The sequence below is a fragment of the Mchenga conophoros genome, linkage group LG23, assembly GCF_057382185.1.
Source record: "Mchenga conophoros isolate Kocher_MC1m ecotype Shallow Benthic linkage group LG23, M_conophoros_male_GT1.1, whole genome shotgun sequence".
In the NCBI taxonomy this organism is placed as follows: Eukaryota; Metazoa; Chordata; class Actinopteri; order Cichliformes; family Cichlidae; genus Mchenga; species Mchenga conophoros.
In genome coordinates, this window is record NC_140547.1 from 42,143,605 (window position 1) to 42,159,543 (window position 15,939).

A 15,939-nucleotide genomic window follows, 5' to 3' on the forward strand; every position below is an offset into this window, starting at 1 on the left:
CTCAATTTCTGGCATTATCATCGAGGAGCTGTTCAGCCGTCAGGGTTCTGATTCTCTTCTTAAAAGAAGTGCTCATTTCAACCCTGCTGACAACGAGGATAATTAAAAACTCCACGTAGCCCGTCTCCTGCTGTAGATTTTGTATGTGTACACTTAGATGTATGTTATGTGGTCATGGCCATTAATCTGCCGCCTTCTAGGCTGTTTGCCGGTAAACTTAATTGCCATTCTAAGTCTGACCACTTAATTATGCCAGTTGCACCATCTGGGCATCTGGGCTTGAGGCTTCTTTTCAGTCGACCATACTTTATGTATCGAGTTTAAAACAAGGACAGGATATATTTTATATAACAAGAAGCGCAAACCTCTGCAAAGTCAGCTCACTGTCCGAACAGCGTTTACTTTAAAGGCAATAGTATTGTGTTTTCAGTTTTAAATAGCTCTGTTATCACTTTGACGATGTATACCACATCACGTCTCTAAGTTTTGAGGCTTTTTTTTTTTTGTCAGTTTTCAGGTAATAAATCATGAAGTTGACCTTTAAGACCTTGGTGGATGGATGCCAAATTTTAATGGATTATTAACGTGGTCCCATTTTACACCAAGTTTTATCAGAATTCAGTAAAACCTTCTCGAGCTATCCCGTTTACAGACAGAATGATAAACATGCAAATGCTACTAAAAACACAATCTCACCAGGGTGCATCAAAAAGAATCATCCAATTTCAAGAAGCTATATTTTTTAAAGTAATGGACATAGAAGCTTGTGTATATTTTAAAATGAGCACAAGAGCTCTGTGCAGGCCAGTCAGGTTTATCTGTTTCTTTATGGGCTAGGCTTTTGTTCAGGTTGAAGATGCTTGGATGGAACTTCACATTTGCAGTTGCTTATTTCTTATAGTCTGCTGCCATAAAGCTGTGGTTCTTTCCTTGTGCCTTTCCTGAGGTTAAATTGAAAGCATGGCAGTTCAAACTGATAAAAATTAATTGGGTAAAAAGTACTGCAAATGAGTTTAAAACCCAAAAGGACCAGAGTTATCAGACCACCCAACCTCATTTAAAGTTTTCTATTCCGTACTGACACCCAGTTTAATTTTATGCTGCCTCGCTTTTTCACCACAGAGCCGAACTTCACGCTGACCCTCGTGGCTGAAGTCAACCCCCAGACGACAGCTGAGCCAACAGAACTCGCCTGTCGCGTCACCAACATTGCCAACTTACCTCTTGGAGGCCGACTGGGCGTCAGCTGGGAGCACACATCGCTTCCTGGTATGTTTAATTCAGATTTACTTTAGAGAAGTTTTTCCACAGAATCACTCAATTTTTAAATTGTTCTGATACCGGCAGGGTTAGGGGGCGATCCTCAGACCTCACATCCCATTGGTTCCTTGGATGCTAATGGCAACCTGCTTCCGGGGTCGATTTATATGGAAAGGATGAAGAGCGGTGCGTTAACGCTGAGCAGAGTCCAGCCCAACACGTTCAAGCTGCGAATCCTCCGCACACAGGTACAGTTTTACATGCTGTGCAGCTAAACGTTGCCCTGCAATAATTTTAAAGTCTTATTGGAATCCTGAAAACGATGAAGTGCTATGAGGCTAAATTGTGGTTAAATGAGTATAAAGTGATGGAAAGAGTAAATGGCAGTCAGGTGTCGATAAAGGAACTCGGAGGCATTAATGGGCATTCATTTTCGCTCTGCAGGAGATCGACATGGGCCAGTATGTTTGCAGTGTGTCTGCTTGGAGCGTCAACAGCCAGGGAGACATGGTGAAGACCTCTGAGAACAGAAGCTCGCCGCTGACTGTGCGATGGGACACCAAGCGTAAGAAAGCTTTTATTATGACTTAGATTCTTGATTCACTGGCATTAGTAATCAGAAAAAGCATGTAGATCTTTATTCTTTCTAGCTTTTATCTGCTGGTCAGTGGGGCTAATGTTATTATTTTTAATTAAAAGAATGTGGAGAAATTGCTGTGCCGCATCTATTACAAAAGAATCATAAACCGTTGTGATATAGTCGAGGCTTACCAGCCTCAAAATTATTACAACAAATTGCCTTTTAATTCAGTGTGACTTACCAAAAACATATGAAAGTAGCAGAAACGAGTTTCTTTTCTGTAACTGAGACTTCCACTTTTGTGGATGTGATTCTGTGTCACATGCAGATAAAAAAACTGAGCTTTGTATCAGTGTTTTGGCAAAATTAACAGTATACCTGCCTGTGTGCGTGCACAAATGTGCCCGGTCAGTGAGATACTTAATGAGGTGTTTTTGGAAGAAATACAGAAAATCCAAACTCAGATTCGTGATTCAGAAAACTACTCATGCACTGCCAGGCTGCCACAGTAGCTTCACTGCTGAGTTTCATGAATAAATGTTAATGTGTCCATATCGTTTATAGACTTTACAGAAGAATCCCACAACAGACCTCCTTTTGTCTCAGCTTCACTGTCACAGTACACACACACACACACACACACACACACACACACACACACACACACACAGACATTCACTTCCTCCCTATTTGAGATCTACATGTTGAACTTGGTGACCATAATTTAGCTGATTGGGCTGTGATGTAATTGCAGTGTGCTGCGCGTGTATGTGTGTATGGGTCTGCTTTGAATGAGTCACAGTTCATAGTCTAAGTACTTATCACTTCCCGTTGACCCCTGTCAATGGTGGGGACTTCCCCCTGTCTGTGATGGTTTGAATGACGCTCTTCTTAGAACTAAATGATTGAACGGCCGCTTCTATTTCCAGGTCCGATTGTGAATGTGGTGGCTAAACGCATCCGTGAGGCATCAGTAGGAGGCTCTACCTTTGAATTGGGCTGCAGTGTCACCACTCAGAACATTGGTGATGCGGGGTACTCTGTGCTCATCCAGTCTCAGGACAGCTTGGACAGCACCGTGAGGACCATCATGACTCTCAGCCCGGACAATGTCGTACAGCACGGAGGAGCCACAGACCCAAACAGGAGGTACACATGAACACATTTAAGTAACAAACTGCAGTTTCTTGTTTTATATTGAGACATATAAAACAATTTCTTTTGACTGCTTACTCAGAGACAATCTGGTTCTGACAAAGTCGGGTGCGGCAGAGTTTCGGTTTCGCCTGGCAGGTGTCCAGCTGTCCGACAGAGGTTACTACTGGTGTGACGTCACTGCATGGACGAAACAGCAGCCGGGACAGGCTTGGACTAAAGCCAGCAGCTCAGAATCAAATAAAATCAGGATAAACTTCCTGGAAAATGGTGAGTTTTCCAAAATTTCCACCCTCCTCTATCTGAAGTGGTTTTCTGACGATCTCCCCTTCAAGGTTGCGTCATTGGGCAGCCTGCAACACTTTTACAATGGCTGCTGGTTGTAGGTTTCTCTTGTTCTAACCCTTGTACTGTATGTCTGCGATGCGCACTGCATGTCCAAAGTTGTTTTCTCTTTAGAGAAGAGGCTAAAGTAATATGGAGCCAAATCTGGCGAGTAGACCATGTGGTTAGGCTATGAAAGGCGTTTATATAAATTATATAGCCTGTTTTTAAACATTACAGTCAACAAGCTTTACACGATCGAATCCAAGAACAAAAATGAAATAATAACTTCTTAAGTTAATCAGTTTAGCTAGATGTAGCTAAAGCCAAAATATGGTTAGCAAAACTAAGGTTGTCAACCATCATTATACCAAGTTTTTTCACATAGGTTGAAGTCTTCAGTGCCCCAAGAGACAAATGTAATGAATCAATAGGAATCATTTAGTAGAGAGCCAGATAGATCAGGGTATCATCTGCATAGATATGTTAACCTGCCTTGTATACCTGAAAGTATCACTAAAAGATCAAACAAAAGGGGACCAAGGATTGATCCCTGCTGGACTCCACATGGCGTTACGTTTTTGTCTGATTCATAAGCATCAATGGAGACAGAATAAATAATCCCTACCTTGAGAGTATGATCGTATACCATGCATGAACACTCCCTGTAAATGGTAAATGGCCTGTATTTATATAGCGCTTTACTAGTCCCTAAGGACCCCAAAGCGCTTTACATATCCAGTCATCCACCCATTCACACACACATTCACACACTGGTGATGGCAAGCTACATTGTAGCCACAGCCACCCTGGGATGCACTGACAGAGGCGAGGCTGCCGGACATTGGTGCCACCGGGCCCTCTGACCACCACCAGTAGGCAACGGGTGAAGTGTCTTGCCCAAGGACACAACGACCGAGACTGTCCAAGCCGGGGCTCAAACCGGCAACCTTCCGATTACAAGGCGGCCTCCCAACTCTTGAGCCACGATCGCCCTGTAGGACCCAATCAAATTTTCTAACCTGTCAGATGGTGTGTTAGGATGTACAGTATTGAATGCTAACATTACCAGGGTACTCAGTTTGCCTGAATCTGTATTCAGGCTGGTATCCGTTATCTTCAGGAGGGTGCTTTCTGTGCTATGATGTTTGTAAAAGTCTGATTGCAAGATTTTAGAATAATGTTAGATAATTATGAAACATACTAGGATCCAGGTTTCTCTTTTTCAAGTGAAACTGCAGTCCCAAAGGAAGACTGTGTTAGTGTGGCCAAAATAAGCCCTTTGTTTTCAGTGGGCTGTGTGCCGACACACGCTACAGTTCTGGCCATCTCAGTCAAATGTCCTTCCTCAGTTACTTCAGAACATTACAGCAGAGGATCTACATTAAATCTGTCCTGCAGGATGGATTCACTGTGGACAGCCCTGTGAATATAAACAAGGATGAAGAAAACCCAAAGAGCATGCTCCTGGCTTGGACGCTGAAGGCTCTGACGCCTGCTATTTGGTCTCAAATTCTGAAGACCCACCTCTTATTACCAGAGCTGATTCTCGTTGTGAAAGCTGAATCATTTTGAAACAGGAGTTCATGCTCAAGTTTGATGAAATGGCAAAAATGCAAGAGGTCAGAACAGGACCCTTGGAGAGCGATTTACAACAGGCAATCAGATGGCAGGTGAGACATAACTCTGATTGCTGCCTGTACAGAAAACTCTTGATTTCAAGCGTACGTCTGCCACTGCGGTGACTGAAGGGGCTCAAAGCGGCTGTTAAAACTTAGCAGCAGAGTTTCATTTCAGTCACCCTGGAGGACGTCACTGTGTGTTTGCTGAGGAGGCCTGAGTTTATGCTTTGAGATAAACTTTACATGTGAATTTAGAGTCGAAAAAACACTAAAGAACCAGCAGCTGCTCCTCTGTTTAGCACAGGATGACAGAGTTCATGTTAAACCTCCACCCTAATTGCGCCCTTTTACTCGTAGGTGGGTTTTTTCTCACTTGTGTTGCTCCTAAGGCTGTATTTGTTTTGTAAGACACCGTCTCATTTAATGAAACCTCCTAAAAGCAGCCTTTATGCAAAGTGCATAATTTAATGCTAAATGGTGATAAAATATTTTCCAAGCACTGTAGTGAAATTCATCAATAATAGAGCCGTTGTCTAGTCTTTCGATCACTTATTCACTTTCATAACAGTGGGAACAAATACCAGCGAATAAATTAATATTAAGGCCTTGCAATTATCCTGGAAATCTCAAAGTAGCTGTCTATTTATAGAAATGTGTAAGCATCCGTGTTCTGTACATCCCTCTACACAAAATAAATACACATCCTCCTCCCACACAGTGTTAATAATGAGCAACATAAATTCCCTAAAAATGTGCGGTGATAAAGATACTCTCTCACACACACAGATACACACCTTAAGCCCTTTGACGCCCACCACAGCCACTGGCCTACTTAACTTTCTTTGATCTGGGAAGTAGGAGACAGGAGAAACAGGAGCGTCAGAAAGGGAAGGAGGGAGGCAACAAGGAAGACAATGTGAGAGAGGTGGTAAAGTGGACTGAGGAGGAGGAAAGTGCAATGGGTGAGGCAGAGAAATAGAAATGGAAACAATGTGGAGAGCAGCTGAGGCAGTATCAGGGCCGGCTGGGGGGTTGGCGTGGAGGTATGCATCACCAGAAGAAGGAAAGTTGCCAAAAAGAGGATGAAGGGAAGATGAAAGTCAACAATAACAAAAGGTGGAGAATTTTAGAGAAAGGACAATGATAATAAAGTGATTAACTGTGTTAAATCAGTGAAAATTACAAACGTGTGGCTGTCTGTTGCTAATCTATTTCTATCTGCATACATGTTAAACAGAAATTAGCTGCTTACACTGAGAATCCAGTCAGAACCTCACAGATCTGAAAGAGAAATTCAGGAACTCCCCTACAAATGGTGACGTAGTTGCTAGAGGTGGGAATCACCAGACACCTCGCGATGTGATATTATCACAATACTTCTCACTTCAGGTTTAACATTTGTGATATGGTGACTGAAACATATATTATATAACCAGAATACAAGCAGCTGAGTTAAGTCCCCTCGAGTTCTGCTTATTGATACGCTCATTCAGATTGATGGCAACATGTCGGCAATCTGTCTGCATCTATAATTTAGCAATCATTTGGAAACCTTCGTATCTGTAACACAGAGATTTCCCACGTGGGATCAATAAAGTATCTATCTAGCGATGTAATGTTCCATATATGAATTGATAACCCTGTGTAAAAGCTAACCATCGCAGCTGAAAAATGTGAAAAACACCAGTTTGTCTAATGGCCACTTAGAGGATGTTTCCAAAACTCAGCCTGTCTCCATAGTTCCTAAGTAAAATGCCCATATTAAGATAAAACCATAAATGTATACAACATAAAGTAGTAGCTTTAGCATCATCACTATTTCTCCTGAGTAAACTCAGCCTGCGTTTGTGGTTTTGATGCCTTTTGGAGCATCATAACACGGTTATATGCTCTGTGGTGCAGATGGTCCAAGAAGTCTGTTCTCCGGTTTTGGTGAGTGAAGCTTTAGTATGTCATTTGTGTGTTACTTAGCACTAATTAGCAGTCTGTGTCATCCACCCATATATCATTTAATGCACCATGCTAACCTTGCTTGTTAGCATTAGCTGATCACGAAGTCCTCCAACATCTCATGCAGCAACATTTTCCTCTAAAAAATAAATAAATAAATGAAATATGATCGTAGCTTTGATGCTAAAGTCAAATATAGGTCACATTATGGTGGCTACTTCCATCTTTTATATACAGCTAATAAGTAACCACACGTAGAACCTGCTTATGCAAAAAATACAGATAAAAGATGCTGCCATGAAATTAGGAACCATTACATTTATGAGTGAATGAGCTACCGTGAGGAAATTAGAGCATGGAAATCCAAAGCACAGTTTAGATGACAACTTCAAGTTACTGTTTGTGGGCAAAAAGATTAGGAAGTCTTCTCAGGGGACATAATATTTAGTTTGAAAGCAGACGCCACCACCTGGAGTAAGTCGCACATCTTTGTTAAAAGACTGGATGAAACATTTTTAATCGTGTGCGAGAGACGTTTGGTGACAGCAGAGATGCTCTGAGGCTGCAGGAGCGAAGAAGTGAAAGATGACAGCAAATTGGAAAGGAGAAGATGAACTGAAGACCGTCTTCTGTCTTTCTCTGGGGAGGGCAGGAACCCTTGAGCTTTACTTCCCTTTTTTTTTCTTCTATCACACTGTTTTTACCTTCTTCGTTCCTTCCACCACCCCTTCCCTCTCTCACCCCTGCTGTCTCTCCCTCCCTCCCTCCCTCGCTCTCTGAGACAACTTCAAAGTGAAGCCCTTTGGCCAATCAGCCAGCTGCAAAGATCTGCACCACTGCTTTCCTTTTCTCTCTGCTTGCGTGCGTGTGTAATCTTTCAAGTGTTCGAGCGCGTGTGTCCGAGTTGAACATTTTGAGTTGACCCCACACAGAGCAACACACACGCACACACTCCCACACTAACAGCGATCAAGCTTCAAGCAGAGTGGTTTTCAAGAACCCCTTACACTCGCCTTGGGGGACGGAAGCGCTGTGCACTCGTCGTTGTTGTGTGTGTGTCGAGTGCATCCACAAACTGGCAAGCCTCCCATTGTTCCAGCTGTATCTTCAATGTTTCAGACGTGCTGTGGTATTTCTGCCTTGCACGGGGATCTTCTGCGAGGAGGTATATGGAAATGCAACGTCTCAACAGCACAGTCACTGTTTAATAATTCAGCCTTTAAGTGATTTTAACCGTTAAAATTAAGTGAGAAGTATATAAGTATACGAAAAAAAAGTGGTATCTTCTATAAGAAACAATGTCCCCATTTCAGACATGACCTTTTCTTTTGTGAAAGTCTTCATTAGTAGAGTCTGGCTCTGATCCCAGAGTGAGATAGAGGAATGAGCTAAAAGGAGAACTTTAATGTCCACCTTTACTGGGACACATTCCTAAACTCAATCATTCATCGTTTATTAGAAGGTTTTAAGTTAAATCCGTGTCATCCAACATATCATTTGTCCTCTCATGACAAGACCATCCATGGCACAGAGTGATGAGCACGTGCTTCCTAATACAAACATCAGCGACGTGAAGGAATTTTAAGGCCAGGCGTTCTTTGGACTTGCATATAGATCACCAGTGGTAAGACTTAAACATGTCTTAGTATTTTCATAATGTTTATGCAGCTGGAGCGCATGCATTATACAGTATGCTACTCATGACAGCATGGGGAGTGCAGACTTCTGAGGGAAAACTGTCAGAACATTTTAGATTTTACGAGAAATGGCTCCAAGGTCTCACGACTGTAGTTATTCCCGGGCAGTTTTTTTTTTTTTCCTTTTCTCCACACGATCAAATTAATTTGTACGTCACTTTTCTTGTTTTGCAACCCAATCAGCACTACACTTTAAGACACAAATTCACCACAAATTATGTTGTCCAAGGATAGGGATCATTTCTATCCATCTACATGTTTGCTAATATCCAAATGAATCCTTATTTTTTTTCTATGATGATCCCAATTCTTCCATGTGTTGGTTTCCAGGCATAGAATCACACAGGCTTAGATCTGGTTACCAACTATCTGGGGTTAACTGGTCCCAAAGGACACATCTATATTTCCTGACGTTGCTATGAAATTGATTGCTAAAGCCCCGTTCACAGAGGAATAGAGCCCGGTCAGTAACCACCAGGTCCTGCTCGTCGAGTGGTGGCTAAACTGTGAAAAGCATGATGAAAACTGGAAGCAGAGACTTTTTTTGCCTTCAAAATAAAAGTTTTACCTTTTGGAAAATATTGGTAGCAGCAATAAGGCACAGCTTTTACTTTGAGGGTGAGCGTTCAACGTTTCCTGTTTGCTTTGCTGTTTTTCCAAGTTTCATTACAGCTCAGTGGGGTACAGGCAGCTGGTCAGGGAATAAACATTTCGCTATTGAAACCAATTGTTGCAGATGGTCGCTAAACGCACTCTAGGCTAGTAAATGCATCTCTGGGACATATACTTACCTTCTTATTGGCAATTAACCAAACAGTAATTCGTATTATTTGTCAGATTATTGCAACTTGGATTTGAAGCTGCACAGAAAGGTAACACTCTTCTTGGCACCCACCTTTCGTTGAAAGTGGACACACGCCTAAGAAGAACTTAAGGCTGTGTAAAATCTTACAGTTGTCATGAAAAAGGGGAAATTGACTGTAGCTTTCTTACTTTCTTACTTTTATTTTTTGTACCTGGCTTTAAAACTGCTTTTTAATGGTGCAAAGCAGTTTAACATGGGAGTCTGTGGGGATTAACTCAGCAGGGACCCTCATAATTCAGCAGACCATCTGCACATATTTTAAAAGTATCCAGAACAGAGTGAGGAGCGGTGAGGGGGCGGGCAGACTGTCAGGTTAAGCGCTCCTGTGTGAGGCTTCCATCGAGGCCTAGCGTGGACCTTGACCTGCTGAACCTACTCGTAGATTTCAAGACTCGATGAACGTTCGAAATCTGAAACTAGATCCTGGTTCAAGACCCAGACACATATTTTTCTTTATCTCATCCCTGACTGAGAGTTTTTCTCACAGATTAGCTGCCACTCTGAACTGTATTTAAAGACTTACCTGACTGAGGTGCAGGTGAGAATTCCCACGTCTTGCGCAGTCTATTAAGACATTAGCCGGTCTTTAACCTGCCAGCTCCCTATTACAAAGTCAGTGTGATGCCAGATTGGTCCGATTTGCAAATCGTGCTGTGTGTGGTGCATCATTCATGCTCCAACTGCTTCAGAAAAACACCGTCTCCACTTCGACACAGTTTCTGAAGCAGACTACGTTCTGCTCCATGTGAGAGAGATCCTGATCTACAGCTCCAAAAGGTTTCACATGTAAAAAATGGCTTTTCACTCCTTCCTTCCACTTAGACGCATAGCATGCAAAAGCAGAAATTACTTGTTAGTAAACTAATTTTAAACATAACCCGAAAGAGCCTCAAGCGTTTTCCTTTTTTCTAACGAAACGGCCCAAAGCCAACCTGAAAACTTCATTGGGTTGCAGAATATAAAGCCATTAAGGTGTCAACACTGAAGGCACACTTGAAATTGTAGCTATAAATCTTTATAGTTGAGGGCTTTGTTAGCCTTGCAGCAGCGGTTCCCTTTTACAAATTTATAGCGGGTGCCGAGCTCTGGTTTTGAGCTACCATCTGCTTTAGCTACAGTGCTGCTGTTGATTTCAGCATATCAGAGAACCCGCAGACTGTGACTTTAAAGCAGTATTTATCATCTGAGGGCTGAACTATATTTTCTCCCCGCAAGCTCACATCTACTGTCTTTCCTCAGGGACCCGAATGCCGAATTATCGTATATGTAGGTTTAAAAGCAAGCCTGTGTTTGAACGAGCCCTTTTGATCTCAGCAGAGTTTCTCTGATGTTTGTTGTCTGTGTCAAATGTCTCTTGAATAAAGCTCATTTGAACCGATGTGCTGGCGTTTGCAGGCCCATCCTTCTCCATCGCCATCAAGTCGGACGATAGCAGCGTTTATCCGTGGGAAACGGCAAAGATGGAGTGCTCGCTCAGCGTCTCCGGATCCTCGCCAAAGACTGGTACAGTGCACACACACACACACACACACACACAGCATATATGGAGGTACTGTATGTGAGGTTTTCTCACGTGCACTCATAAATCACGATCTGCAACTGTTGCAAGCTCTTTTCATCTTTTTCCACGCATGCATCGAGACACTGCTGCAGCTCCCACATGTGCAAATTCATACAAACGTTTCCTTTGCCTTCTTCACCTGTCAACCTGTCAGCAGCAGCCTTAATAAGAATGATGTGATGATTAAGAGTTCTGCATTCTTTCTCTTTCCTTTGTGGTTTTATATTCGGGGCTTGGTTACTTGGTGCACTCTACTAACATTTCTATGCAGGCTGCTTTCACTCATATAGACTTTGAGGTCCGTACTGTTAGGTTTCAGTTTCTTCTGATATGAGAAACCACAGGTTAAAAAGGGGGAAACGGTAAACAATATTGTGTCACATCAGAACGCCAGAATGAAGGGTTTGCTTTCAGTTAGGTGGTCTAACCAGTGCTGTGACTCAAAGCAGCAACCTTGCCAAGTTTGTTGAATTTGCAAAGAACAGCCCAGCCTTCCTACCATCAGGTCAAAATCTGTAATCCTGTGACACAGACTGTCATTGAGTTCATGCATACAAATTCAATTATTGGTGGGCAGGTTAATTATTTAATCAGCAGAACATGAATCAATAACAGCTTCAACACACTGTTATGTTCTCTTCTTCCAGTCTCTTCAAGTGTGAGGACTTTCCACCCACTGTGGCAGCTGCACCTTATCTTAAATTGGCTGTGGTTAATTAAATTGCCATACACAAAGCATACACTGTATATAAAAGATGGACACGATGGCCTGAAAAGTAAGGCCTAGATTATACTCCATTGCTCCATGACACAGAGAAGGAGTAAGTCTGTTATACTTCTTTGAGGTCAACTTTGAGTCTCCCTGGTGTGCGCTCATAGAAAATCCACACGGTCACAGACAAACAGTCACACGGACATCCGCAAGAACCCTCGGGCTTATTGTCCGATGATGGAATTTCCATGATTGGGTCCTTAGTGGACCCTAGTGCACCCTAGTGCACACTAACAGACTCGCAGAAAGTGTAATCCCGACTTAAAGAGGACACCTTTACTACTGCTTTTGCCCAGCAGGGTGCGCTACCACTGGTTGAAAAATGCTGCCCAATTATAAATATAATATAATAATATACAAATATTCCACATGATGCACTTGATGTTTTTGTGTGTGTGTGTGTGTGTGTGTGTGTGTGTGTGAGAGAGAGAGAGAACCGGTAAAATTATTCCTGGGATGATAAAACTCTGAGCCACTGACACAGTGCTGGTAGTCTTATTATTAATCCAGTAATCAGTGAGCTTAATTATTAGACTCGACGCCATCATAACGTCTGTTTTTCCGCAGAATGTTGATGTGCAGCTCCTTTAAAGGCTTACAGACACACACTAACTCATACACTACTGCACTTGAGCACACGCACACAAAGACACCTGCACGTGAACATCAGATCTACCTCATCCAGGAGGTGCTGTCAGAAGTCTTGTTTTTTTTCTGTCTTTTTTTGGCCTCCTGCTCATGTAAGAAAACCTTCCAAGAAAACAGCTTAAAGGCTATTTTATGCCTTAGTTTGCTCGTGTGTATACTTCATTTCATTGGCAGCCTGTCCAGGGTGTACCCTGCCGCTCACCCTGTGACATCTGGGATGGGCTCCAGCCCCCCAGCGACTCTGAAAATGATAAGCGGATGAAAATGGATGGATGGGTGGATTAGTGCATTATTTATTTATTCATTTTTGCATTTAGAAAAGTGTTTTCTTTAAATCTGATTATTGTGTGGCCTGTAAATACACCAAACCCTTTAGTTATTTTGAAATGCTGTTTGCAGACTATTAAAATTTCTAAGAATATACATTTGATAGCTGCAGACTGAACATACTATTAATTTATACATGTTTTAGTCGCATGTTTTAAGCTGTAAACTGGTCGTATGAGTATATGCAATAGAAGTTAAATAGAATTTATTATTTCCATTACTGTACATGTACAATGTTCTGTGACACTGGAAAGTCCCCATAGCACACCAATGGATGCCTCCTGTGGGAACCATCTGTAGTATAACACACTACTTCTTTCTTCTCTCGGTCCATCTATATCGCCGTCTGCCTCGCCCCCCCCCTCCTCCGTCTCTCTTTCTCCATCACTCTAAACATCCATTCATCTTACGCCCTCCTCTTCCTCTTCACTCTGTACTCTTTAACTTGAACACATCACACGACGGTGCGCATAACTCACCACCTCGCTCGGCCCAGCTGTCACTGTTTCCCTCAGATTTCTCTTTGCGTCCTTCCTGCCCCGTCCAACATGCGTTTTCTATATTATATCCACATAGTGAGCTGATAAAGCACAGATGGATAGTTAATGCTGCATTTTAACAAGCAGAGCTAACAAACAGAGATGAATACAATTTCTTTTCTTTTTTTTTAATCCAGTTTTTACAGCCATGATTATTTTTGCGCCTGTGTCCTTGTAGGTGTGCATATGTGTAAGCATTAACACAGATGTGTAGAGCTGCAGGGATTGTGGGGGGTTTGCACCAGGGAGCGGAGCCTTCCTCTCCATGACAGCTGATAAAGATGCTACACGTGGATATTGATGTGTTCATTGTAGGAGGAGAGAGAGTCAGGAAAAGCATGTTGTGCACATAAAATGGTTTATGTTCTGCTGTTGGCCGTTAGCCTTCCTCAGACAGGCAGTTTTAACGTTTAAGAATAAATACTGTATGTGGCCATCAAGTCAAGAAGTCTCTTTCCGTTAAAGCAAGTCACCTGGATTCACTAAGGAGTCAGCTGGTGACGACATTTCAACCGTTTCAAACTAACATACGCCTAATTAGCTAGCTAATAGCTTCAGTTAGCAAAAATCTGTCATTTCACAGAGTAAAAATAGTTCAGTTTTTTTACTTTTATCATGAGTATCTCAGTAGAGTAAGAGGCAGAAGTTTCAGAGATAAAAAAAACTGTCTCTAAGCTCGTTTTCTTTTCTTTTTTTCTGCCATCACGATGGCACACGTTTCCTGATTTGTGCTTCCTGTGGCCGGGGTTTAAGTTAAACTGTAACTAACGGGCTCAGTGCTAATTGCAAATCATTTGTCACTTCAGCATTTGTGTGTGCTGTGCAACGCTACGGCAGTAGGAACCGGCTGAATTACTTGGGCATTTCTGTATCGGTGATCATGCTCTCAGCGCAACATCTGGTTCCACTTTGTGCATGAATGAAGGCGCTTTGAGTCACACTTTGCTCTGCAAGTAACATTTGGTCTGAAAATCGCTCTCATTCAGCACCTGATCGGCTTTCATTTGTTCCCTCTTTTATTTATTTCTGTTTTCTGACGATCGCAGTGGGTTTGTGAAACAGCTGGCAGGTTGTAGCAGATGTGACTCAAACAGGAGTGAAGGGCGGAGTGCGTTTTACGGCTGCGGATTAACGTAGCACAGCTGGAGCGGTTCTTTATCATATATGAAATACATGTTTATTAATGAACTAACAGGTTATATACATCCAGGGGAAGTATACACCCACCAGTCACTTTATTTAGTACACTTTGTCATGAAGAATTAAGCTAGCTACCTTCACAACTGTCTTAATTCTTCATGGCACAGATTCAAGAAGGTGACGGAGGTTTGGTCCATATTCACGATGTGAATTTCCTGTTTCACCACATCCCAAAGGTGCTCTATTTGATTTAGATTTGGTGACTGTGGAGGCCATCTGAGTACAGTGGAGTTATTGTCACACCCACGAAACCCGTTTTGGGACATCACACATTATCCGGCTGGAATCATGATTTCATGTTGTGTATACAATTCTGACCTTAACATCTAGTTGAGTTTAGAGCTCATCAGACCAGGCAGCGCTTTTCCAGTTTTCCAATCTCCAATTTTGCCCATCTGCTTACAGGTTTGACACGCTGTCCATTCAGAGATGCTCTTCTGCACAATTTGTCAATAACAAATGTATATTTGAGACAGCTTGGCCATGCTGGTTGGATTTGTTTTCCTCTCAGACTAGTTTCTGTGAAGGTTAGAGAGAGTTGGACAGATTTAAATGCACAGACAAAACACCGAGCTGTATCAGTTCATGTTTGATCTTTGAACGCTTGCTATAAATAGGCATTTTTCTGGGTAATAACACGTGCAGTTATATCATTGTACGTATCGCTGCAGATGATCATGTGACCATAGAGTTCTTCTGTGATCTAGCTAACCACAAACACTGTTTATATTTAGGGGTTAAACGACTGTGACAGGCAGGTGTGTTTAAGTCTGCGAAAGTGGTCGAAAGCGGGACAAGTATCCATAACAAACAGATTACACACAAGTTAAAGGACCAATTAGGAAACTGGAATCGAGTGACATGCAGCAGCAAAGGTGTGGCGTGTAGGTTTCCCCAGTTTGGACAACCGCCAAATCTCAGCTTATGCAGGTGCCCTTACATCAAACACACAAAGCTTTTTCTTGGGTGCGACAGCAAGTTGTATAATAACAGCTCGTGTTTGTGTGTGTTCTAATACAAGTGATTTGTTACTGCCTTGACTCTGAAGCTTATTGTTGTGACACAAGAAGGAAACTAAGAAATTACTGAAGAGGTTGAGCAACAGTCTGTGTGTGCGTGCGTGTTAGAGAGAACAGTACATTCCTTAGAGATGGCCAAAAACGGCTCTCCTGTCGGAGCTTGCTTTAACAGCGGGCATGGTGAAACACAATTGCGTACATAACATCCCGCATTGTTCCTCACTGCTTAGTCATTCAGTGCTCCTATTCACTGTTACGCTGACTCAGCCCATTATTAGTGAAACTACTGACTCCATACGTGTAAGTGCGTTGCTACGTCAACATTTATGGAGCGACATTACATGAGTCAAAGGAACCTGTATCATGTCGCTCTGTCGTCTAAGATATTTTAATATTTTTTACAAATGAGCAGGATTGAAA

General features: G+C 42.4%; 1 protein-coding gene across 1 annotated transcript in view; it reads left to right on the forward strand.

Moving 5' to 3' along the window:
* Positions 1-15,939, forward strand: part of ptgfrnb (prostaglandin F2 receptor inhibitor b) — a 75,428-nt gene that overhangs the window by 35,576 nt on the left and 23,913 nt on the right. The window contains exons 6-11 of the mRNA XM_085264453.1: positions 1,123-1,269; positions 1,348-1,508; positions 1,705-1,825; positions 2,770-2,989; positions 3,078-3,265; positions 10,849-10,956. Of these exons, the coding sequence (XP_085120579.1) occupies positions 1,123-1,269; positions 1,348-1,508; positions 1,705-1,825; positions 2,770-2,989; positions 3,078-3,265; positions 10,849-10,956 (945 nt within the window). The remainder of the gene's footprint in view (positions 1-1,122; positions 1,270-1,347; positions 1,509-1,704; positions 1,826-2,769; positions 2,990-3,077; positions 3,266-10,848; positions 10,957-15,939) is intronic.